Source organism: Balaenoptera physalus (assembly GCF_965194825.1).
Source record: "Balaenoptera physalus genome assembly, chromosome: 14".
Taxonomy (NCBI): domain Eukaryota; kingdom Metazoa; phylum Chordata; class Mammalia; order Artiodactyla; family Balaenopteridae; genus Balaenoptera; species Balaenoptera physalus.
The window spans coordinates 88,274,548-88,299,756 of NC_138893.1; the positions used below are offsets into that span (position 1 = coordinate 88,274,548).

At 37.1% G+C, this 25,209-nt stretch overlaps 1 protein-coding gene and 1 pseudogene across 10 annotated transcripts in view; one reads left to right on the plus strand and one right to left on the minus strand.

Moving 5' to 3' along the window:
* The window catches only part of HERC4 (HECT and RLD domain containing E3 ubiquitin protein ligase 4), a 130,679-nt gene that overhangs the window by 48,208 nt on the left and 57,262 nt on the right, over nt 1-25,209 (plus strand). For all 9 annotated transcript variants that reach the window (XM_082424658.1, XM_082424651.1, XM_082424650.1 and 6 more), the window contains one exon: nt 12,226-12,386. In XM_082424658.1, the coding sequence (XP_082280784.1) occupies nt 12,226-12,386 (161 nt within the window). The remainder of the gene's footprint in view (nt 1-12,225; nt 12,387-25,209) is intronic.
* LOC309642895 (large ribosomal subunit protein eL21 pseudogene) overlaps nt 1-25,209 on the minus strand; it is a 528,492-nt pseudogene that overhangs the window by 575 nt on the left and 502,708 nt on the right. The window contains exon 2 of the transcript XR_014268613.1: nt 191-8,063. The product of XR_014268613.1 is annotated as a large ribosomal subunit protein eL21 pseudogene (transcript). The remainder of the gene's footprint in view (nt 1-190; nt 8,064-25,209) is intronic.

Consider the following 25,209-nt stretch of genomic DNA (forward strand, 5'->3'; position numbering starts at 1 on the left):
AGATTCCACATATATGCGTTAATATACGATATTTGTTTTTCTGACTTCACTCTGTATGCCAGACTTTAGGTCCATCCACGTCTCTACAAATGACCCAGTTTTGTTCCTTTTTATGGCTGAGTAATATTCCACTGTCTATATATACCACATCTTCTTTATCCATTTATCTGTCAGTGGACATACAGGTTGCTTCCATGTCCTGGCTATTGTGAATAGAGCTGCAGTGAACATTGGGGTACTTTTTTTTTTTTTTCTGATCATTTTTCTTCATATATTTCAGGAAGCTATCATGGCTCTTAGGCTGCTGAATATGCTTGATATGTTCATTAATTCTCTTGGCAAGAAGAATCTTGCCCTTAACTTGTTTGTTTACAACAGTGCCAGTAGCATGCAGGGTAACATTGTAGACTCTTCCAGTTTTACCTTGGTAACATTTGTGGGGCATTCCTTTTTGAACAGTGTCATTTCCTTGATGTTTACAGTATCACATAGTTTCTTGTAGATTTGCACGTGTTGTGGCCAAAGGAGGAACTTCATGTTTTCTGGAATGCCTCGATAAGATATAGCGGTGCCTCTCCTCTTTCCCTTTGTGTTGGTCATTTTTGCAAATTACTGTAACATGGTAGTTCCAGTTGAAAGTGGAGATTTTTAAAATGAATTGTTCAGGAATCTAGTAATCTAAAATAAAAAACATTATCTTCTACATGCCTGATTTGCTGCTAAGGAATCATAGTAAGAGGAGAACCTTCTTTTATACTGATTATTTTACCTTTCTCTAGTTGAAACAAATTTATCTGAGGCAAGATATTAATAAGGTAAATGTAATACTGTATATAACATTAAGTAAATATAATTTATTGTATGTAACATCACACTTGAAGGGAAACTATAGATTGTCTTTTTTTCTTTTGCTTTTCCACCTTTTTTTTCTTTAAAGAATGAAGAAATTGACCAATTAATTACTTAAGACATAAGATTAGTTAGTGGTGAAAGTTGAATTGGACTCCTGATCTCCTGATTCCCAGTTCTTGGGAGTAAATAAGAGTCAGAGCTTTGTAACTGAGCTTCGCCTTTGATGGATTGAATTTTGGTGGACTCCCCAGAGGCAAAACATCCTTTGCTTCAGTAACTCAGTTTTGACCACTTAGCTTAGTTTTCCAGCTAGTATGTATCTTTATACAATATAGTTAAGTTTTCCAACATTAATTCAAGTACATAGAATTACACTGTAGGTAGCCTTTGGTGACTTTTTTTTTTTTTTTAACATCATGCTGTATGATTATCCATATGTGTGTAGCTATGGTTCTCCATCATTAGGTCTTATTGATGTGTTTTACTCAATTATATGCATATATAATTATTTTCTCAGTCATGGGCACTTGGTTATTTCCAGTTTTTGGCAAATACAAATAATGTTGCTTTGAACATTTATTATATAATATACATAAACTTTAATATTTCTAAAGTATATACCTAGAATGGAATTTCTGGGTCAGAGAGTATACTTAATTTGAGTTTTGTAGGTTAATGTCACCCTGTTTACCAGAATAGTTATACCAGTTTACCTTCCCATCACTATTGTATGAGAATTCCTATGTCCTTGTCACCATTTGGTATTGTTAGACTTTTAAATTTTTGCTAATCTCTTGGATATATAGTGGTACTTAATCATGATTTTAATTTGCATTTCCATGATTTGATAGGGATTGCATTGAGTTGGTAGATCACTTTCAGAAGTATTGACATCTTAACAATATTAAGTCTTTCAAACCATGAATCTGGGATGTCTTTCCATTTATTTAATTTCTTTCAGTAATATTTTGTAGTTTTCATTGTATGTCTTTTATCTATTTGCTTTCTCTATGCCTCACACTTTTTTTGTCCCTGATTTCCTACGTTACTGTTTTCTTCTGTGTTTAGTTTGTTTTTTGCAGTGAAATGTTTTAGTTTCCTCTCATTTCCTTTTCTGTATATTCTATAGGTATCTTTTTGTGGTTACCATGGGGATTACATTTAATATCCTAAAGTTATAACACTCTAACTCAAATTTATACTAGGTCAATTTCAATAACATACAAAAACTTTGTTCCTATATAGCTCTGTCCCCACCCCATTTCATTTATTGGTGTCACAAGATAACTTTTTTATACATTGTGTGTCAGAAAACATAAATTAATAATTTTATGCATTAGTCTCTTAAATTCTGTAGAAAACAAAATTTGGAGGAAAAAACCACAAAATTACAATAATACTAGCTTTTATAATCACCCATATATTTACCTTTACTGAGATCTTTATTTTTTCATACAGCTTCAAGTTACTGTCTAGTGTCCTTTCATTTCAACCTGTAGGATTCTTTTTAGTATTTCTTAAAGGGCAGGGCTGGTGATAAACTCCCTGAGCTTTTATCTGTAAATGTCTTAATTTCTTTCTCACTTTTGAAGGACAGTTTTGTCAGATAATCAGATTCTTTGTTGATAGGTTTTTTCTTTCAGCAGTTTGAATATATAAGCCCACTGCCTTCTGACCTGCAAAGTTTCTGCTGAGAAATCTACTGAGAATCCTATTGAGGATCCCTTGTATGTGACAAGTCACTTCTCTCTTGCTTCATTCAGGTTTCTTTCTTTGTCTTTCGACAGTGTGATTGTAATGTGTCTCAGTATGGGTCTCTTTCAGTTCTTCCTACATGGAGTTTCTTGAATGTTTATGTCTTTCATCAAGTTTGGGTATTTTTTGGTTATTATTTCTTCAAATGATCTCTCTTTACCTCTTTTTACCTTCTGGAACTCCCACAGTGCCTATGTTGGTCCACTTCATGATGTCCCATAGGTCCCTTAGGTTCTCTTTACTTTTGTTCAGTCTTTTTTCTTTCTTTTCCTGAGACTTAATAATTTTAATTGTTTTATGTTCAAGTTCCTGTATTCTTTTTTCTTTCTGCTCAAATCTGCCTTTGAATCCCTCCAGTGAGTTTTTTATTTTAGTTAATGTATTTTTCATCTCCAGAACTTCGTTTTGGTGTGTTTTTAGGTTTTCTATTTTTTTATTGATATTTCCATTTTCTTCATATATTGTTTTCTTGACTATTTCCATGTCTTCCTTTAGTTATCTGAGCATCTTTAAGAAAATTATTTTAGTTTTTGTCTATTAAGGTTCATCATCTGGTTGTTCTCAGGGAACAACCCTGTTGATTTATTTTTTTAAAGTAGACTTTATTTTTTACAGCATTTTTAGGTTCACTAGAAAATTAAATGGTATATTTGTTTCAATTGATGAACCTACTGTTGACAAAAATAATCAATAAACAATCTGTAATAGGAAAAGAAAGGAGTTTTATTTGAGCCAAACTGAGGACAATAGCCTGGAAGACAGCTTCTCATATAACTCTGAGGAACTACTCCTCCAGAGAAGCATGGTTTTCAGCACAGTTTTATATCTTGTCAGAAGAAAGAACATCAAACAAGTCAGGGATACATTCCTTCAGGGTTTCCCAAAAAACAGATCAGCATGTACACAGCAAGTCCATATGGCCTTGGCACCTGGGAAGAGAGTCTTATCATCTGAGGAGTGCCAGCATTGGCATCCCAGGAAGGGAGGGATTTAATCTTTATTTTTAACATGGATATTCTTTACTTCTGGTCATTGTGCCCTTTTCTTTAATAATTACAGCAGATATACAGTATATGTTTGATAGGCCACAAGCAGGCTGTTATAGTTAGGATTAAAATCACGTTAACTTATGTATAAGCCAGAATGACTTCCCCATACCTCAATATGTGAACATTTCTTTCATCGCTACATTGACAGATCATTACAGGTGTACATAGTGTATGTTAGGGTTCATTCTGTGGGTTTGGACAAATGTATAATGATGTGATCCACCATTATAGTATCATACAGGGTAATTTCAATGCCCTAAAAATCCTGTGTGCTCCCCTTATTTATCCTCCCCACTTCCCTAACTCCTGGCAGTCACTGATTTTTATTCTCATAGTTTTGCCTTTTCCGGAATATAATATAATTGGAGTCACATAGTGTGTAGCCTTCTCAGATTGTCTTCTTTCACTTAGTAATATGCATTTATGGTTCCTCCATGTTTTTTCATGGCTTGATTGCTGATTTCTTTTTAATGCTAACTAATATTCCAGTGTCTAGATGTACCAGTTTGTTTATCCATTCACCTACTGAAGGACATCCTGGTTGCTTCCAAGGTTTGGCAGTTATGAATAAAGCTATTATAAATATCTGTGTCAGGTTTTTGTGTAGACACAGGTTTTTAACTCCTTTGGATGAATAATGAAGAGCAAAATTGCTGAATCATATTGTAACAGTATGTTTAGTTTTGTAAGAAACCATCAAACTGCCTTCCAAAGGAGCTATATCATTTTGGATTCCCATGTTGGTTTATTTTTTTCCTTTGAATGGGCCTTACTTTCCAATTTCTTTGCATTCTCTGTGATTTTTTTTCTTGTTGAAAACTGTACATTTGAACCTAATAATGGGGTAACTCTAGAAATAATATTCTTTCCCTTCTCTAGAGTTTGCTGTTTTTTGTTTTGTTTTTATTTTTTGATTTTTATAGGTTGTCTCTGTGCCAAGGATCAGCCTGAGGTGTAAACATAAGGTCTTCTCAGGTCATTTCTGAGACTGCACCTTTTCCGGGGCATGCACAATGACTTTCTAAATTCCTGTGTATGTGCAGTTACATTTGAATGTCCTAGATCTTAAATGACTGACTTCTAAAAGGGGCAGAAGAAAAAAGAAAGGGGAGAAAATAGAAGAAAATAAAAGGGAAGAAAACACCAGCCCTTTAAATCCTCTGGAAGTCTCTTCAGCTGGAGGGGAATAGGCTTGTAACAGTGGTCAGAAGGGGTGCAGAAAAGACTTACCCACCTTTGTATCTGTACCTCTGTGATCAGAAGCAGCAATCAGTGATCGGAGGACCAATCTCAAATATAAGGACAGGGTCCTTATTGCCTACCCTGGCTCCCACAAGCTATGTCCGAGATACTCTTGGAGCACGTGGATTATTGCCTGTCACAGGGCTGAGGGTGAAGGGGTAGGTAGCTACTACTGTGCTAAATGCTGAAATTAATCAAAATTAATTGCAATTTACCACCCAAACCTTCCCTTGGAAATTGCAAGCCTTTAATAGACTCCAGAGTTTTAAAATAGTTACTTCAGACAGATTCTGTCACAGCAGTTGTTGTCTAAGTGAGGAGACAGATTCCTGGTGCTTCCTATGCCGCCATCTTCTCAGACTCATCCACTCATAGCTCCATCTTGGAAAACTCCTTTGCCCTCCTGATTTTTAGTGCCACTGTTGCCATAAATTAAGGTCCATGTGTATGTGGATCTGTTTCTGTCATCTCTATCTTATTCTTTCAATATGTGTGTCTAGCCCTGTTTGATTATTCTTGATTTCTCCTTGTATGTCTGTCAGTTTTTGCTTTTGCTTTTGAAGCTGTGTTCTTAAGTGCATAAAATTTAAATTTTATCCATTCTTTTTTTTTTTTTAAAGTATTTTCTCCTATTTCTTTTTTTTTTTTTTTTTTTTACTTTTTGTAATAATTCTTTATTTCATTTATTTATTTTTGGCTGTGTTGGGTCTTCGTTTCTGTGCGAGGGCTTCCTCCAGTTGCGGCAAGTGCGGGCCACTCTTCATCGCGGTGTGTGGACCTCTCACTATCGCAGCCTCTCTTGTTGTGGAGCACAGGCTCCAGACGCGCAGGCTCAGTAGTTGTGGCTCACGGGCCTAGTTGCTCCGCGGCATGTGGGATCTTCCCAGACCAGGGCTTGAACCCGTGTCCCCTGCATTGGCAGGCGGATTCTCAACCACTGCGCCACCAGGGAAGCCCCCTATCCATTCTTGATGAATTGAACCTTTTGTCATTGTGGTGGTGATCCTCTAGATCTCTAATATCATTTTTGTTTCCTTAAAGTCTGTTTTATCTGATGTGAATAGAGCTCCACCTGCTTTTATATTGATATATATATATATATATATATTTTTTTTTTTACCTATTTATTTTTTTTCTATTCTTTTACTTTGTCTTTCTGTATGTTTTAGATGAATCTCATGTAAATAGCATTAAGTTAGATTTTTTTTAAAAATCCATCCTAACAATCTTTGTCTTTTAAATGGACCAATTTGCCAAGTTTTATGTTTTTTTATTATTACTAATATATTTGGGTTTAAACCTGCCATCATATTTTGTACTGTTTGTGCTACCTGTTTATTTTCGTTTTCTTTCTTTTCTTTTTTGCCTTTCTTTGGATTAATAATGTTTTTAGTCAGTTTATTTTTATTTTATTTTTAAAAATTTATTTATGTATGGCTGTGTTGGGTCTTCGTTGCTACGCGTGGGCTTTCTCTAGTTGCAGTGAGCAGGGGCTACTCTTCATTGCGGTGCGTGGGCTTCTCATTGCAGTGGCTTCTCTTGTTGCAGAGCACGGGCTCTAGGTGCGTGGGCTTCAATAGTTGTGGCACACGGGCTCAGTAGTTGTGGCACATGGGCTTAATTGCTCTGCGGCATGTGGGATCTTTCAGGACCAGGGCTTGAACCCATGTCCCCTGCATTGGCAGGCAGATTCTTAACCACTGCACCACCAGGGAAGTCCTTTTAGTCAGTTTAATTCCCTCTACCCATTTGGAAATTTGGGAACTCTTTTTTAGTTGTTACTCTAGAAATAACAACATTAATCTTTAAGTTATATTAATACTTTCCCCCTTTTCTGGAAGTTGTAAGACCTCCATTTACCTTCCCAACTTTTCTTTCTCTATATTTATTTATTTTCTTTTTTTGGCCACGCCGTGCAGCATGTGGGAATCTTAGTTCCCTGACCAGGGATTGAACCCATGCCCCCTGCATTGGGAGCGCAGAGTCTTAACAACTGGACCACCAGGGAATTCCCATTCATTCTCTATATATTTTTAAACCCCAGAAGAACATTGCTTCATAATAGTCAGTGTACATTTAGAAATGGCTCTACGTATATTTACTACAATTTTTTTCTCTTTATTTTTTACAATTAGTTTCATTTTCCTTTTATCAGCCACCCTTTGGAATTTTCTTTAAGTAGATTTGCAGGTGGCAGACTCTTTTGTGTAACTAAAAATGTCTGTATTGCACCTTTGTTCATGAATGATGTTATTGGTTATAGAATTCTAGCTTGGCATTTGCTTGCGGCACTTAAGATAACATTCTACTGTCTTTTGGCTTCAGTTCTTCTGAGAAGTCGGCTGCTGGTATGTTGCTCCTTTGAAGGTAATTTGTCTCTTTTCTCTCTCTCTTCAGTTTTGCTTTCATTTGTCAGAGTATGGATTTCCTCATTTTCTTACTGGACTTCTTGAATCTGTGGAATAATCTCTCTTTAGATACAGCTTTTCCTTTCCTCACAGGACTCTGATTGGATGTGTATTAAATTGTCTCACTCCACCTTGTAGTCTTACTTTCCACATTTTTGTCCCTCTTTGCTGCCTTCTTGATTATTTTTATGATTTATATTTCAGTTCATTAATTCTCATACTATATTTTTTGTTAAACCTATATTCTTGATTTTGGTTATTGTGATTTTTCAGTTCTAGTGTTTCATACTGGTTCTTTTTAAAAATCTGAAACAATTTTTTTCTTTAATCTTTCCAGCTGTCAGTTTTCAACCTTGGCCTTTATTTCTTGGACATTAAACAAGTATGAAACATAATTATTCTAGATTCTTGTGTTTGAAAATTCTGATATCTGAAATCTTTTTTTTTTTCTTTTAAAATTTATTTATTTATGTATTTTATTTATTTATGGCTGTGTTGGGTCTTCGTTTCTGTGCCAGGGCTTTCTCTAGTTGTGGCAAGTGGGGGCCACTCTTCATCGCGGTGGGCGGGCCTATCATTATCGCGGCCTCTCTTGTTGCGGAGCACAGGCTCCAAACGCGCAGGTTCAGCAATTGTGGCTCACGGGCCTAGACGCTCCGTGGCATACGGGATCTTCCCAGACCAGGGCTCGAACCCGTGACCCCTGCATTGGCAGGCAGATTCTCAACCACTGCGCCACCAGGGAAGCCCCTGATACCTGAAATCATTAGGGATCTATTTCTATTGTTTCTTCTTTCTGCTAGGTTTTGTTCATGGTACCCTGTTTCTTTGCCCAGTTTTGTGTGTTTGACCATGTATTTGAAAAATTATTTATGGGGATGATTTGACAAAGCCTTCCTTTCCTTTTTTCATATATGAATCAGGATAAAAGGTAAATAAAAGCTCAACATATAAGTGAGCAGAAATGCTTGCTATCTTAATCTTGTTTATTAGACTGTTGAAGTTATACATGAATATATATTCACTAAAGTGTAGAGATTTCAACTTTCCTTGTTTATCCACTTCATGAGTAATTCATTAAAAGATTATAAATATTTTTAGGTAATTTTTTTCCAATGAAATATTTAATCAGTCCCTTGTGAGATAGCACAGATTGTTTAATGTTATCCAGTTTTGTAATTCTTTTTTTTTAATATTTTAATATTTATTTATTTATTTAATTTATTCATTTATGGCTGTGTTGGGTCTTCGTTTCTGTGCGAGGGCTTTCTCTAGTTGTGGCAAGCGGGGGCCGCTCTTCATAACGGTGCGCGGGCCTGTCACTATCACAGCCTCTCTTGTTGAGGAGCACAGACTCCAGACGCGCAGGCTCAGCAATTGTGGCTCACGGGCCTAGTTGCTCCGCGGCGTGTGGGATCTTCCCAGACCAGGGCTCGAACCCATGTCCCCTACATTGGCAGACAGATTCTCAACCACTGCGCCACCACGGAAGCCCAGTTTTGTAATTCTTAACAGTAAAAATGTGCTTGATTTGAATAGTTATTCTTAGCTCTGTAAACTTAGTTCTTTCCAGTAATTTTATTTATTTAATTATTGGACTGGGGGAGGAAATTCAGTTATATATTAATTGAGATGTAAAAAATTATCTACAGAGGGTATGTCGGTTGGTATCATGACCAGTTTGATTTCCAGATAGTTGGTACTGTAAGAACTATGTATTATTTCCTTATTAAATAATTGTCAGAAACTTCCTGAAGGAAGCAGGCAAGGGACACCAGAAATGTGAACTCATCAAAGAGATAATCCAAACGGAAAAGATTCTGATTCCAGTAGTATAGTGTCATATTGTTTTTGAGCTATTATATCAAATATAGGATTTGAGATAGTTATGTTTGTTCAGTGGCTCTCAACTCTTGACTTCATGCTGTAATCCTTTGGAGAGTTTTTAGTAATATGTAATGTTGCCTACACTCACTCCTAGGCAACTCCAAAATGCAGCCAGGGTTAAGAACCACTGCTTCAGTAGACCAGTTTGAGGAGGAATTTAACGAACTAGTATTGAGCAGTTGTTTTTAAACTGTTGATATGTTCCTTTGAAATGTCACAGCAGCTGCTTCCTGAAGGAGGCAGACTGGGCAATGTTAAACCCTTCTTCATCCAGAACAGTTTGTCTGTTTTATATGCTAGGATTCCATTTAATGTTTATTTTGTTAAGAGTATCCTTGATTTAGAATTTTTATATTAACCTCGGCTCATCTGGCTCTGAGATAAGATGGTTGTTAGATTCTACTTAGTTTTCCAGTAATGTGACAGACTAGATAACTTGAAAACCCTTTTGAATCAAAACACCTTTTAAATAACATAGATTAGTTTACCAGCAAGTAAAGGGAATTCCGCAGGGCAAAAACAAGGAAATCTGAAAAACATACCTATTAGTTTGAACTGACTCTGGAGCTGCTCTGAAAAAATTTGCCAATCTAGGTAACGTATTAATTAGCTTATTTTGCTAAACAAATCACCCCAAAACTTAGTGGCTTAATACAATTACCTATTTAGCTAATAATTCTGTGGTTCAGTGATTTGGGCTGGGCTTAGCTAGGCAGTCCTGTTTTCTTTTTTTGGCTGCATTGCGTCTTTGTTGCTGCACGTGGGCTTTCTCTAATTGCGGCGAGTGGGGACTACTCTTTGTTGCAGTGCATGGGCTTCTCATTGTGGTGGCTTCTCTTATTGCAGAGCACAGGCTCTAGGAGTGCAGGCTTTAGTAGTTGTGGCACACGGGCTCAGTAGTTGTAGCTTGCGGGCTTAGTTGCTCTGCAATGTGTGGATCTTCCCGGACCAGGGCTCGAACCCGTGTCCCCTGCATTGGCAGGCAGATTCTTAACCACTGCGCCACCAGGGAAGTCCCTGGGCAGTTCTCATCTTAGCTGAACTTAGTTAATCAGCCGATGATCTGGGTAGGGGCTGGGTAGTCTGTGGGGACCTTAGCTGGGTCAGCTTGTCTCTGCTTCAGATTATATATCATCCTTCAAATGCTAACCTTGGGTTATCCTCATGATAGTAGAGCAGAGTTCCAAAAGAGAGAGAGAAAGAGTGCAAAGCCACTTGTGAGGCATAGGCTCAGATCTGATACACTGTCATTTCTGCTGCATTCTGTTCAAAGCAAGCCGCAGGTCAGAGACCAGTTTTTTTTTTTTTTTTTTTTTTATTGATTGATTGATTGCTATGTTGGGTCTTCGTTTCTGTGCGAGGGCTTTCTCTAGTTGCGGCAAGCGGGGGCCACTCTTCATCGCGGTGCGCGGGCCTCTCACTATCGTGGCCTCTCTTGTTGCGGAGCACAGGCTCCAGACGCGCAGGCTCAGTAGCTGTGGCTCACGGGCCTAGTTGCTCCGCGGCATGTGGGAATCTTCCCAGACCAAGGCTCGAACCCGTGTCCCCTGCATTAGCAGGCGGATTCTCAACCACTGCGCCACCAGGGAAGCCCCAGAGACCAGTTTTAAGACATGGAGAAATAGATTCACCATCTTGGTGGGAACACCTGCAGAAGTCATATTGTAAGGATAATGGGTATCGGGAAAAGAATAACTTGGGTCCTTTTTATAAACAGTATACCACAGATGGCAAAGGAGTTTGGAATAAGAGATGAGACCTAAGAACTGGTAGAGACAGTAGTGAGGCCTGTGAAACCATCTCCTCCCAGTAAAGCCGCCTCATGGGAAGCGTTCACAATGAAATATTCTCTTGCTAGTTTAAGGAGACTTTTCTGGCCTTGGCCTATTTTCTGGTTTGGATCTCCCCTCAGAATTTGTAACCACAGGACTGCCCTAAAGTAGGCTTGGGGCTTGTCAGAGTAGTCCTGGGTTGGTGTATATGTATTATATTTCACAATATATTAAGGGTTTTAAATGAAGTGACTGGCTGGCTGTTTTGAAAAAAAGAACTAGGAATGGTATAAAACATAGTCATTAAAAGTTTAAATTCAGTGGATAGTTGAAACAGCAGGTTGGACACACTGCTAAAGAGAAAAATAATGACTTGAAAGATAGATCCAAGGAAATTACTCACAAGGGGTATGGATATTAAAGAGAAGTTAAAAGACTGGTAGGGTATGTTGGGAAGCTGAAACGTTTGTCTAATATTATGAAGAAGAGAATTGAATAAATGGGAGAGAGACAGTATTTGCAGAAATAACACTTAAGAATTTGTCAGACTTGATTGAAGCCATAAAACCTGAGATTGAGGAACACAAGGCCTGAGCTGGATAATCACCTTTAGCCCATTCCTAAACATACAGTAGTGAAGCATCAGAAGGAGTTGGATAGGTTCACTGCTTAGTGGGTTTTCTTTAGCTTCAGTTCCATAATTTCTTAGGTTTGCTTCCACTCTGCAATCTCTAGAGGAGTCTGAGTGTGTATACATAAGGATAAATTTCTTTTGAAGAAAGGAAACATTGTTTTGTCATGCAGTTTTATATATACCAATCTTCTGCCCAGTTCTTATCTTCAAACTTTTGAGTGATGCCCAGATGGTGGGCTCTCATAGACCATAGAGCTCTAAGCTAGAACCTGACAGAGAGGGAAGGCGGCTGGGGAGCTTTCTTGGACAGCATAGTTAGATGCTACCTCTAGTGCTAAATCATATATTGTAAGGGATTCCAGTATAGAGCTGGGCCTTTTTAAATCTGGATATTTGTGGGAATATTCTGGAATATGCTTTATGCAGCCTGCCTGTGTGGTACAGAATTCATTCAGTATAGAGTAAGGCTATTAAATATTTTGTACAGAAAAGTTTAGAACTATAATGGTTTTATTAACTTACTTTTGAAGACAAAAATTATATCAGTAATATTTGCTATGCTTTTCTGAATGTAAATTGTTTGAAAGGTAACATTAAGTCTGAGGTTTTCTATCATTTTACTCTAGGCAGCACACTTCTGCTTTTGTTCCTTCATCAGGACGAATTTATTCTTTTGGACTTGGTGGTAATGGACAGCTAGGAACTGGTTCAACAAGCAACAGAAAAAGTCCTTTCACTGTGAAAGGAAATTGGTTCCCTTATAATGGGCAATGTCCACCAGATTTTGGTAAGTTCTTTTACATTAAAGCTTTGCTGCACACACTAAAATTATTGTTAAAATGTTGCTCTTAAAGGATGAACTTTTCTATGTTTTAAATGAAAGGATTACAAGATACATTGTTTAGTGAAAATAGCAAGGTACAGAATACTGTATATGGTTGCTTAGTTTGTTTATATATATGCATAAGGAAACCCAGGATAAATAAAATAATGAAAGTAGGTTGGCATATGGGAACTGAATGGTGACTAGATACCAGTGGGAGGGAAGTGTTTTTGTTTTTTATTTTTGATTATGGTAAAATACACATAATACAAAGTTTATGAACTTAACGATTTTTAAGTGCACAGTCAGTAGTGTTAAGTACATTCACATTGTTGTGTACCTACCTCCAGAGCGTTTTTGTCTTGCAAAACTAAAACTCTGTGTTCATTAAACAACAATTCTCCATTCAGTCTTCCCACTAGCTGGCAACCATTCTGCATTCTGTCTCTGTGAATTTGACTTAGCTCTAAATATCTCATAAGTGGAATCATACAGTATTTGTTTTTTTGTGATTGGCTTGTTTTATAAACTTAGCATAATGTCCTTAAGGTTCATCCATGTTACAGCATGTGTGTATAGACCACATTTTGTTTATCTGTGAATTGCTGATGGACATTTGGATTGTTTCCACCTTTTGACTACTGTGAATAATGCTGCTATAAACATGGGTGTATAAATGTCTCTTCAAGACCCTGCTTTCAATTCTTTTGGGGTATATACGAGACTTTAAAATTATATAACATTTTCTATTTATCTGAAATTTGAACATATAAATATATTACCCATTCGAAATATTAAAATATAAAATTTGCTTTTATATCCCTACTGCTTTAGCCAAATCTATATTTTTGTTTTCTCTTACTCTTTTAATAGATCTGGTTATCTTTTCAGTGATACTAACTTACTACTTAAAGAATTTGAAATGTTCAGATGCTGTTTTCTCATTCACTTCTTTGACATGCTGCAACCAAAATGTACTTTTTAAAATATTTCCTTTACCATCCTAAACTATACCTCAGAATTGTTTTCTCATTTATTTTATCTATGTTTGATTGTCTTTGGGATTTTTCTCTGAGTTGTGGGACTTGAGTCGAGACTATTCTGTGATGAACCTACTATGAAGGTTGACATTTGAAAAGGTCCATCACTTTTTTTTATTTAACAAAGGTCAGGATATGATACTATTTTTTTCTTGTTTTTGTTTGATTTTGTGTTAGAATATGGCTTCGCTTTCTTCCAGTCACTCTTAGGTTTGGAACTTGCATTTATTTTAGTAGTATCGTTCTTTTTCGTATGTCCTTAGTAGCATGCTGGTGTTTCATCATATCAGTTTCTTCCACGAGGCACCATTAATAACCTAACAAAGAGATTTGTAATTTAAAGCAGCATGGATATTGTAAGGAATCATGTATTTCTGTTTATACAGTTTAGTCACTTAGAGATGCATTTTGTTGCCTTTGAAACTGCATACCTTAAGATTATTTGCATTAAAGTGGGAAAGGAAATGGAGTTCTAAAAGCAGTCATTTTTGCTACAATTTAGTTTCATTAAAAAATTGTTTATTCACAGTAGCCAAAAGGCATAAACAACTCATGTCCATCAACAGATGAATGGATAGAAAAGTATGATATATACATGTAATTGAATATTAGTCATATACAGGAATGAAATTTTGGTACATGCCACAGCATGGAAGAAACTTGAAAACGTGCTAAGTGAAAAAAGCCTGACACAAAAGGATAAATATTGTATGACTCCTCTTGTATGAGGTACCTAGAACAAATTTATAGAGACAGAGAGAACACTGGTTACCAGGGTCTGGAGGGAGGGGAGAATGAGGAGTTGTTTAATGGGTACAAATTTTCTGTTTGGGATGATAAAATGTACTGGAGGAGAATAATGGTGATAGTTGCACAACACTGTGAATTTGCTTGATGCCATGAATTAACACTTTAAAATGGTTAAAACAGTAAATTTTCTGTTATGTATATCTTACCACTATTTTATATATATAATATATATAATGGCTGATAATTATTTTGTACTATACTAAAGCTGTGTAGGATAGGAACTAATTAAATGTGAATTTAATTTACTCAGCCCCTCTAGAAGTTAAGTCCGTGGCCCCCCACCATAAATCACATTGTTAGCATAAACTATCTGGTATGGCCTCAAGGCCACAGGTAAAAAAAGACACTCTTTTTTCCACACACACACACACACACACACACACACACTGTATTTTATTTTTACAAGAGATAAATAAACTGACACCAAGCATTGTAAATGGATGACCACAACAAAAGCAACAATGATTGCAATTACCAAACATGAAACACTCATACTCTGTCATAATATTGACATTCAGTCCAGTAATCCTCCACTGTAACAGCTCCTTTACTTTGCAGTGAAAATTGATTTGTATATTTTTTGCCTCTGAGTCCTTGTGGGATTTATTTTATTTAATTTTTAAAAATTATTATTATTATTATTTTTTTATTCAAACAGAAAGTCACAAAAATTATAATCATCCTCATCAGTTCACTCAGTCCCAAGTAATTAATTTTTTTTTTTTCATCTTGATCTTTTGTTAGCACTTTTATGAATTCATCACTTTTCCATTAAAGTTCTGAAAATGCTTATTCATTCAGTTCAGCAGTATGGTCAGTTACCAGAAACCTGTACTTGTCAGAGTCTTTTCCATGAATTCCTTGAAGATGAAACCCGTTTATAGGAACATTTTTGCAAAAGCATCAGAGTACACCCAGAACTGTCTGTAAATGACAAAAGACTTAAAAATGACCACGGTTAAAGATTTGATGAAAGTTCATAATAATGCAATTGACAAGGAAATTTAGTTATTTCTGAGATATACATTTTAAAGTAATAACTAGAATTATGACTTATAACATTATACCAGAACATATAAGATTTTTAGAAATTTCATGTAATGTCTGAAATATTTATATTAACATATTTCCATACAAATAACCCAAAGAAAGTTTAGTATTAGTTGTTTTTGTTTGTTTTTTTATACTGCAGGTTCTTATTAGTCATCAGTTTTATACACATCAATGTATACACGTCAATCCCAGTTGCCCAATTCAGCACACCACCATCCCCATCCCACCGTGGTTTTACCCCCTTGGTGTCCGTACGTTTGTTCTCTACATCTGTGTCTCAACTTCTGCCCTGCAAACCAGTTCATCTGTACCATTTTTCTAGGTTCCACATACATGCGTTAATATACAATATTTGTTTTTCTCTTTCTGACTTACTTCACTCTGTAGGACAGTCTCTAGGTCCATCCACGTCTCAACAAATGACTCAATTTCATTCCTTTTTATGGCTGAGTAATATTCCATTGTATATATGTACCACTTCTTCTTTATCCATTCGTCTGTCGATGGGCATTTAGGTTGCTTCCATGACCTGGCTATTGTACATAGTGCTGCAATGAACATTGGGGTGCATGTGTCTCTTTGAATTATGGTTTTCTCTGGGTATATGCCCAGTAGTGGGATTGCTGGATCATATGGTAATTCTGTTTTTAGTTTTTTAAGGAACCTCCATACTGTTCTCCATAGTGGCTGTATCAGTTTACATTCCCACCAACAGTGCAAGAGGGTTCCCTTTTCTCCACACCCTCTCCAGCATTTGTTGTTTGTAGATTTTCTGATGATGCCCATTCTAACTGCTGTGAGGTGATACCTCACTGTAGTTTTGATTTGCATTTCTCTAATAATTAGTGACGTTGAGCATCTTTTCATGTGCTTCGTGGCCGTCTGTATGTCTTCTTTGGAGAAATGTCTATTTAGGTCTTCTGCCCATTTTTGGATTGGGTTGTTTGTTTCTTTAATATTGAGCTGCATGAGCTGTTTGTATATTTTGGAGATTAGTCCTTTGTCTGTTGATTCGTTTGCAAATATTTTCTCCCATTCTGAGGGTTGTCTTTTCGTCTTGTTTATGGTTCCCTTTGCTGTGCAAAAGCTTTGAAGTTTCATTAGGTCCCATTTGTTTATTTTTGTTTTTATTTCCATTACTCTAGGAGGTGGATCAAAAAAGATCTTGCTGTGGTTTATGTCAAAGAGTGTTCTTCCTGTGTTTTCCTCTAAGAGTTTTATAGTGTCCAGTCTTACATTTAGGTCTCGAATCCATTTTGAGTTTATTTTTGTGTATGGTGTTAGGGAGTGTTCTAATTTCATTCTTTGACATGCAGTTGTCCAGTTTTCCCAGCACCACTTATTGAAGAGACTGTCTTTTCTCCATTGTATATCCTTGCCTCCTTTGTCATAGGTTAGTTGACCATAGGTGCGTGGGTTAATCTCTGGGCTTTCTATCTTGTTCCATTGATCTATGTTTCTGTTTTTGTGCCAGTACCATATTGTCTTGATTACTGTAGCTTTGTAGTATAGTCTGAAGTCAGGGAGTCTGATTCCTCCGGCTCCATTTTTTTCCCTCAAGACTGCTTTGGCTATTCGGGGTCTAAAAAAAGACACTCTTAACAGGATATTCCCAAGACCTTGAGACTCTCTCCTTGGAACTAGGCAAAGGGCAAACTTTTCTTTAGAATGTTATAGTATTAGTGTATAGGAAAACTGTAATAGTTTGCTAGGGCTGCTATAATAAAATATCACAAACTCAGTTGCTTGAACAGTACAAATTTATTGACTCAGTTGTGAAGGCTAGAAGTCCAAGATCAAGGTGTTGACAGTGTTGCTTCCTTCTGAGGGCTATAAGAGAGAATCTGTTCCATGTGTCCTTCCTAGCTTTTGGTGGTTTGCTGGCAATCTTTGGTATTCCTTGGCTAGTAGATCTCTGCCTTCATCCTCCCATGGCATTCTCTCTATGTGCCTATCTGTGTCCAAATTTTGCCCTTTTATAAGGACACCAGTCATTTGGTATTAGTGGTCCACCCTACTCAAATATGACTTCAACTTACGTAATTACATCTACAGTGACCCTATTTCTGAATAAGGTCACTTTCTGAGGGTACTAAGGATTAGGACTTAAACGTATGAATTTTGGGGGAGCACAGTTCATCACATGACAATGTCCCAGACCTGACAAGTTTTAATCTTCTGCTGCACCAGAGACATCATAAGCATTGGCTCCATAAGTACAACCAACTTTATTCTTTAAGATGACTTGTCATATCTAATTCAATAGCCATCATTCTTAATATGACATTTCAGGTAAGTTCGTGGTTACATAATTGATTTGCTCAATCAGTTATGAAAGAAGTACAAACTAGTGAGAAGGGGAACATATTCTTACTGAACCCATGCAGATAGCAACATTACTATTAAAAGTAATGTTAATACTATTAAAAGTAATGTTTGAATTCTCATTGAATTCTGGGGATCAGCAAGAATCAGATAAAATGTTTTTAACTGACATAACATTATATTTGTTTCATGTATATAGCATAACAATTTGATATTTGTATATATTGCAAATGATCACCACAATAAGTCTAGTTAACATCTGTCACCATCGTTAAAAATTTTTTTTCTTGTTATGAAACTAAGATTTACTCTCAGCAACTTTCTAATTTGCAGTACAGTATTATTAACTGTAGTCACCATACTGTACATTTCAGTCCCATGATTTAGTTATTTTATAACTGGAAGTTTGTGCCTTTTGACCCCCTTCATCCATTTTGCCTGGCCCCCACCCCCAGCCACCTCTGGCAACCACTAATCTGTTCTCCATATCTATGAGCTTGGTTTCAGTTTGTTGTTGTTGTTTGTTTTTTAGATTCCACATGTAAGTGAGATCATACAGTATTTGTCTTTCTCTTTCTGACTTATTTCACTTAGCATGATGCCCTCTAGGAATCATGTGTGTTGTCACAAATGGCAAGATTTCCTTTTTTATGGCTAAATAATATTCCATTGTATGTATGTGTGTATATACATGTGTGTATGTATATACTTACACACACATACACACACACACACCCCATGTTTTCTTTATCCATTCATCCATCAGTGGAAACTTAGGTTGCTTCCATACCTTGGCTATTGTAAATAATGCTAAAATGAACATGGTGGTGCATATATCTTTTCAAATTAGTGTTTTTGTTTTACCCAGAAGTGGAATTGCTGGATCATATGGTAGTTCTGTTTCTAATTTTTTGAAGAACCCCCATACTGTTTCCATAGTGGCTGCACCGATTTATATTCCTATTAACAGTGCACGAGGGTTCTCTTTTCTCCACATCTTCACCAACACTTGTTATTTCTTGTCTTTTTGATAATAGCCAGTCTAACAACTGTGAGTTGATATCTCCTTGTGATTTGCATTTCCCTGATGATTAATGATGTTGAGCATCTTTTCATGTGCCTGTAGGCCATCTGTATGTCTTCTTTGGAAAAATGTCTATTCAGCTCTTCTGCCTATTTTTTTAAACCAGGCTGTTTGTTTTTTGATGTTGAGTTACATGAGCTGTTTATATATTTTGGATATTAACCCCTTATCAGTCATATCATTTGCAAATATTTTCTGCCAATCAGTAGGTTGTCTTTTTGTTTTGTCAGTGATTTCCTTTGCTGTGCAAAAGCTTTTAAGTCTAATTAGGTCCCATTTGTTTATTTTTGCTTTTGTTTCCTTTGCCTTAGGAGACAGATCCAAAAAAATATTGCTACGATTTATGTCAAAGAGTGATCTGCCTGTTTTCTTCTAGGAGTTTTATGGTTTCCGGTCTTACATTTTGGTCTTTAATCCATGTTGATGGTTTCCTTTGCTGTGCAGAAGCTTTTTAGTGTGATGTAGTCCTACTTGTTTATTTTTGCTTTTGATACTTTTGGTGCTAAATCCAAAAAATCATCCTCAAGACTGATGTCAGGGAGCTTACTGCCTATGTTTTCTTCTAGGAGTTTTATGATTTAGGTCATATATTCAAGTCTTTAGTCCATTTTGAGTTAGTTTTTTTTTTTTTATAAATTTATTTATTTATCATTTTTGGCTGCGTCAGGTCTTTGTTGCTGCGTGCGGGCTTTCTCTAGTTGTGGCAAGCGGGGCTACTCTTTGTTGTGGTGCACGGGCTTCTCATTGCAGTGGCTTCTCTTGTTGAGGAGCACGGGCTCTAGGTGCACGGGCTTCAGTAGTTGTGGCTTGCAGGCTCTAGAGTGCAGGCTCAGTAGTTGTGGCGCACGGGCTTAGTTGCTCCGCGGCATGTGGGATCTTCCTGGACCAGGGCTTGAACCTGTGTCCCCTGCATTGGCAGGCGGATTCTTAACCACTGTACTACCAGGGAAGCCCTTGAGTTAGTTTTTGTGTATGGTGTAAGATAGTGGTCCAGTTTCATTCTTTTGCATGTGGCTGTCCAGTTTTCCCAGCACTATTCATTGAAAAGACTGTCCTTTTCCCACTGTGTATTCTTAGTTCCTTTGTCCTAAATAAATTGATCATATATGCATTGGTTTATTTCTGGGCTCTCTATTCTGTCCCATTGATCTGTGTCTGTTTTTAATGCTGATACCATACTGTTTTGATTACTGTAGTGTTGTAATATAGTTCAACCCTGCCCTCACTCTTGGTTGTCTCTCAAATCTTTGTTAATGTCCAAACAGTCTATATTATTTTTAGTGGCTCTCGGTTAGTTGAGAATGTGCCAAGACCTGTCAGTATCCCAAAGGGGAGAATTTCAGCAATACCTAGATTCAGGCTGATTGATGCCAGACCCTCAGGCAGTGGCTTTTAAGTTTGCAAATGTATATCGTCCTGTGGGACTGCAAGGGAAAGTCACACTGCTGCCAGAACTAGGCAACCTAGAGGTGTCCCTTGGGTGGCAGCTGTGAAAATCAAGGCACCAGCTAAGGGTACAAGCTCCTTTCCAGGAGATATTGGCAAGTTAAAGCAAGGTAGAGGGAGAGCGCAAAGATGGCATCCACCAGCTTTCGTCCCCAAAGATCACCTCAGTAGGTTGCTAGAGGTGTAGAAGCCTTGGGCCAAAGCTCCAGGACAAGCAGATAGGCCTTTCTCACAGAAAACTGGGGCATGTTTCTGTTTGTTGTTTGTGCTGTGCACTGGGGGTGGTAGCCAACCAAAAACTGTCTCTCCAGTTGTTACAGTCCCATGGGACCCAGGATACAAGCCCAGCTGTCCACCAGAACCAGGTAATCAAGGGGCATCAGTTAGGTGGCAACCACAAAAATGGGGGCACCAGATGGGAATACGAGCTCCCCTATGGAAGAAACGGATGTTCTGGAGTGCAGCAGAGGGATGGTGCAAAGATAGGGCCCTCCTTCTGAGATCTCTGAGAGGATTACAACAGGTCCTTTGATGTGGGTTTAATTAGAAGCCTGCCTCTTAGGCCAAAGCTGTATTAGATAAACTAATAAGCCTCTTCTACAGAAAGATTGGGCACCTCAGTCTGTTGCCTCTTGCTGTGCCCTGGGGCGGTAGTCAGTTAAGAACTCTTTGTCCATTGGTTTTAGTCCTGTGGGACCCTTGAGCATAATCCCCCGCTGGCCCCCAGACTCAGGTGATCTAGAGGTGTGCCCTGAATGGCAGCTGCAAAAATCAGGGCCTCAGAAGAGGATATAAGCTCCTTTCCAGGAGATACTGGCAAGCTGAAGGGAGAAGAGAAATGTTTTTTTAACATTTCATTTCAGCGTACCAAAGCAGAGTTTACAAAATTGATGTGAATTAGATTACTTTAGAAGAAGGAGAAATGACTCCCTATAAGGGAGATCCAGAAAACAGAAAATTAAAGCAAAGTTAAACATTATGGATCTTGGATTGTCAGTTTCATAAAACTGCTTATCAACTTAAAAAAATGTATGAGAAATCCTAATGTAGTCCACTGGTTTCTTTTGAAAGTTCTCTAAGCCACGTCTCCTCAGAAGCCTGTACCCAAGTGTCTATTCTTTGACGTATAAGTGGTTTCAAATACCAGGTACAGTCCTTTTCACAGGGCTCTGAGACTATCCTTCTTTGTTGAAAGTACAAACTCTGGCCTGTAGCTTATAGGAAGGCCTTCAGACAAGCATCAGAATAAAAAACTAGTCAATAGATGACAGAGGCTTAAAATGACTATGGCTTATTTATTATTGATAATTGTCAAGTGGAAAGATATGACGAGGGTTCATAATAAGAATAAATACAGTTGACAAGGAAATTTGGTTGTTTCTGTGACATGGAGAACACATTAGAGGCATGTTTTGGAGATACTGTGGTTTGGTTCCAGAATACCACAATAAAATGAGTCAGATAAAATGTTTGGTTTCTTGGTGCATGTAAAAGTTATGTTTACACTATTCTGTAGTCTATTAAGTGTGCAGTAGCATTCTTTCTTTTAAAAATGTACATATTATATCTTAATTAAAAATACTTTATTACTAAAAAATGCTAACAATCATCTGACAACACAAATCATCAATTGCCACAAATCAGCAATTTGTAAAAACCACAATATCTATGAAGCACAATAAAGCGAGTTATGCCTGTATTCCAAAAAGGTTTTTAAACAAGAATGTTTCTAAAGATGATGATTAAGCCTAGTCTCAAAGAAGTCAGTGATTCCTTACATCTGATTTATGAATATGAATGAGTATAACTTTCTACAGTTGAAAAAAATCTTGAGATATAATATAATCCTGAGACCTAATGTACCAGGAATAACACCAAGAATATCAAGTAAAGAGATTCAGTAAGTCAGGGATCAAGTTTAGACATGTATATTTTTATAAAACGCCATTTGAAAATCACTGGCCTAGAAGATAATAGATGTGAATAAAATAAAGGTTCAATAATAACTGAAATTGGGGGAAAAAAAAACTGAAATTAGGACAGACAGCACTGTACCGCCAGAACTTTTATAAATACAGGAAAACTTGATAGAACTATTTCATAAGAGTTTTGAATAATGTTTCCCTTCATATTTAAACATATGGAAAGCAAGGACATTGATGAATCTCCATGGATTTCTCATAAAACACTTTTTGAAATATATTAATTTTTGAAATTTTTATATTAATTATATTTACCATATAAATTAGAAATTTTTATAGTAATTACATTTTTGAAATATCTTTATTAATTTAGAGAGGTGAAATATTTATATTAATTACTTTTACCATATAAATTTAACCTAGGGAAGGTTAAGTGTCTTCTGATTTGACAACTCTTCCCATGCAACTCTTATAATAGTAACACATCAAATAAACTTAATTATTTCTAGCATCTCTACTTATATGTTGAAAGAACAAATCATTGTGAGTCTCCATAGCCTCTCTGGGAAATCTCAAAGATATTTTCACTAACACATAGAAGGTATCTTGGAAGTTTTATTTTTCTAAGTTTAGGATCTGATTCGGGGAAGTGTGTTAGTTTGCTAGGGCTGCCATAACAAAATACCACAGACTGGGTGGCTTAAACAGCAGAAATTTATTTTCTCACAGTTCCAGAAGCTACAAGTCTAAGATCATTCTGTCAGCAGGTTTGGTTTCTTCTGAAGCCTTGGCTTGCAAATGGCTACCTTCTTGCTGTGTCCTCATGTGACCTTTTCTCTGTTTGTGTGCGTTGCTGGTGTCTCTTCCTGTTCTTATAAGGACAGCAGGCATATTGGATTAGGGCCCCACCCTAACAGCCTCATTTTACCTTAATCACCTCTCTAAAGGTCCTATCTCCAAATACAGTCATATTCCGAGGTACTGAGGCTTACAGCTTCAACATATGAATTTGGGGGCAGGGGTGGACACAATTCAGCCCATAACAGGAAGACAAAAACCAAAAAAGTTGTAAGAGAAGATTGGAACACTTTATTAAAAGATGTAACCTTTGATGCTTGAGAAATAATACTTGGTTACCTATTTTACTGAAGTGACAGTAAAACATTTCAAAATAAATGTAAATGGTAATATGATTGAAAAGAACTTTAGCTTATTCATAAGTGAGGAGTCTTTGTTCTTTTTTTTCCCACTTAAATAATGAAAAACAAAATCAACATCAAGTATAGAAAATTATTCTAGTAAGACACAGAATTTTTGCTCTTTGACAGATTACACAAAAGTAAAAAAATAACATAGGTGAAGGCATGGGAGCATACCCTTCAAAATTGAGTGAACTTTGCTAAGATTTTAACATATTGTATAGCTTCTTTCAGAATCAAATATAAACCAAGGAAAATAAAATTCACTTACCATGTTGTGTCTTCAGTTATGTTCTTCTGTATTGTGGAACAAGCTGATAGTTGCTCAAGGACAGTGGTATTGTCTCAGAGGGTTCATGAGGTCAAAATGACTTTCATGTTAGTACTGTTATCTGTGTTAACATGCAGTGCCTTTGTTCTTGTTCATTTTCAGATAAGTCTATGAGTATTTTTAAAATTTCTTAATTTTCAATTCTGATGTGGTATGTATTAGTGCTTTTAAGCCCTTTAGGGTCCTGAATAAGTCCTAAGAGTGTAAAGGGATTCAGAGATCATCAAAAAACTACTTCTTTTCCTTGTAAGTCAAAGGCACATACATAGTTTTATCTCTGTCAGTATTGCTCCTAAATAGAAGTACACTTTACAGAATTGTAAATAGCTCAAACACATCATTTAGGTAGATAAGCTTCTGAAGAGTGCCCTAATCAAGACTCAGTAAATGGGGGGTGGGAGTGGGGGAGGGTGCGTGGGCAGGGGAGCCTATTTCAAAATTTTCTGTTTTTCCTGACAGTGTATTTTGTAGAGAATAAGGAGGTAAGCTAGCTCTCCTAGATATGACAACATATACTATAAAACTGTAACAGTTAAATCAGATTATTGGTATACATATAGACTTTTTTGTGTGTTTTTTAATTTATTATTTGGCTGCGTTGGGTCTTCATTACTGCCCGCAGGCTTTCTCTAGTTGCAGTGAGTGGGGGCTACTCTTTGTTGCAGTGCGCGGGCTTCTCGTTGTGGTGGCTTCTCTTGTTGCGGAGCGCGGGCTCTAGGTGTGCGGGCTTCAGTAGTTGTGGCATGTGAACTCAGTAGTTGTGGCTCGCGGACTGTAGAGCGCAAGCTCAGTAGTTGTGGCGCACGGGCTTAGTTGCTCTGTGGCATGTGGGATCTTCCCGGACCAGGAACCCGTGTCCCCTGCATTGGCAGGAGGATTCTTGACCCCTGCACCACCAGGGAAGTCCCTAGACATTTAGATTATTATAGCTTAGTGGAAATCCGGGGGTGGGAGGGGAATCCATGTATTGCCATTATTGTTGGGTTGGCCAAAAAGTTCGTTTGGTTTCCCGTAAGCTGGCTCTAGTAGCACTTAGTTGTCTTTTACTTCATTTGAAACAATTTTGTTAGATTGTATTATAACAGCTGTGTCATATCAGTGTGCATTAAAAAAAGACATCAAAATTGGTGAATTTTTGTGTAGCCATTTTAATATTGAAGATGGGAAAAAAAAGTAACTTTTTTGGCATACTATGCTTTATTATTTCAAGAAGGGTAAAAATGCAACTGAAACGCAAAGAAAAGATTTGTGCAGTGTATGGAGAAGGTGCTGGGACTGATCAAACGTGTCAAAAGTGGTTTGTGAAGTTTTGTGCTGGAGATTTCTTGCTGGACGATGCTCCACGGTCGGGTAGACCAGTTGAAGTGGATAGCGGTCAAATTGAGACATTAATTGAGAACAATCAACGTTATACCATGCAGGAGATAGCCAACATACTCAAAATATCCAAATCAAGCATCAAAAATCATTTGCACCAGCTTGGTTATGTTAATCGCTTTGGTGTTTGGATTCCACATAAGTTAAGTGAAAAAAAAACCTTCTCGACCGTATTTCTGCATGCAATTCTCTCCTTAAGC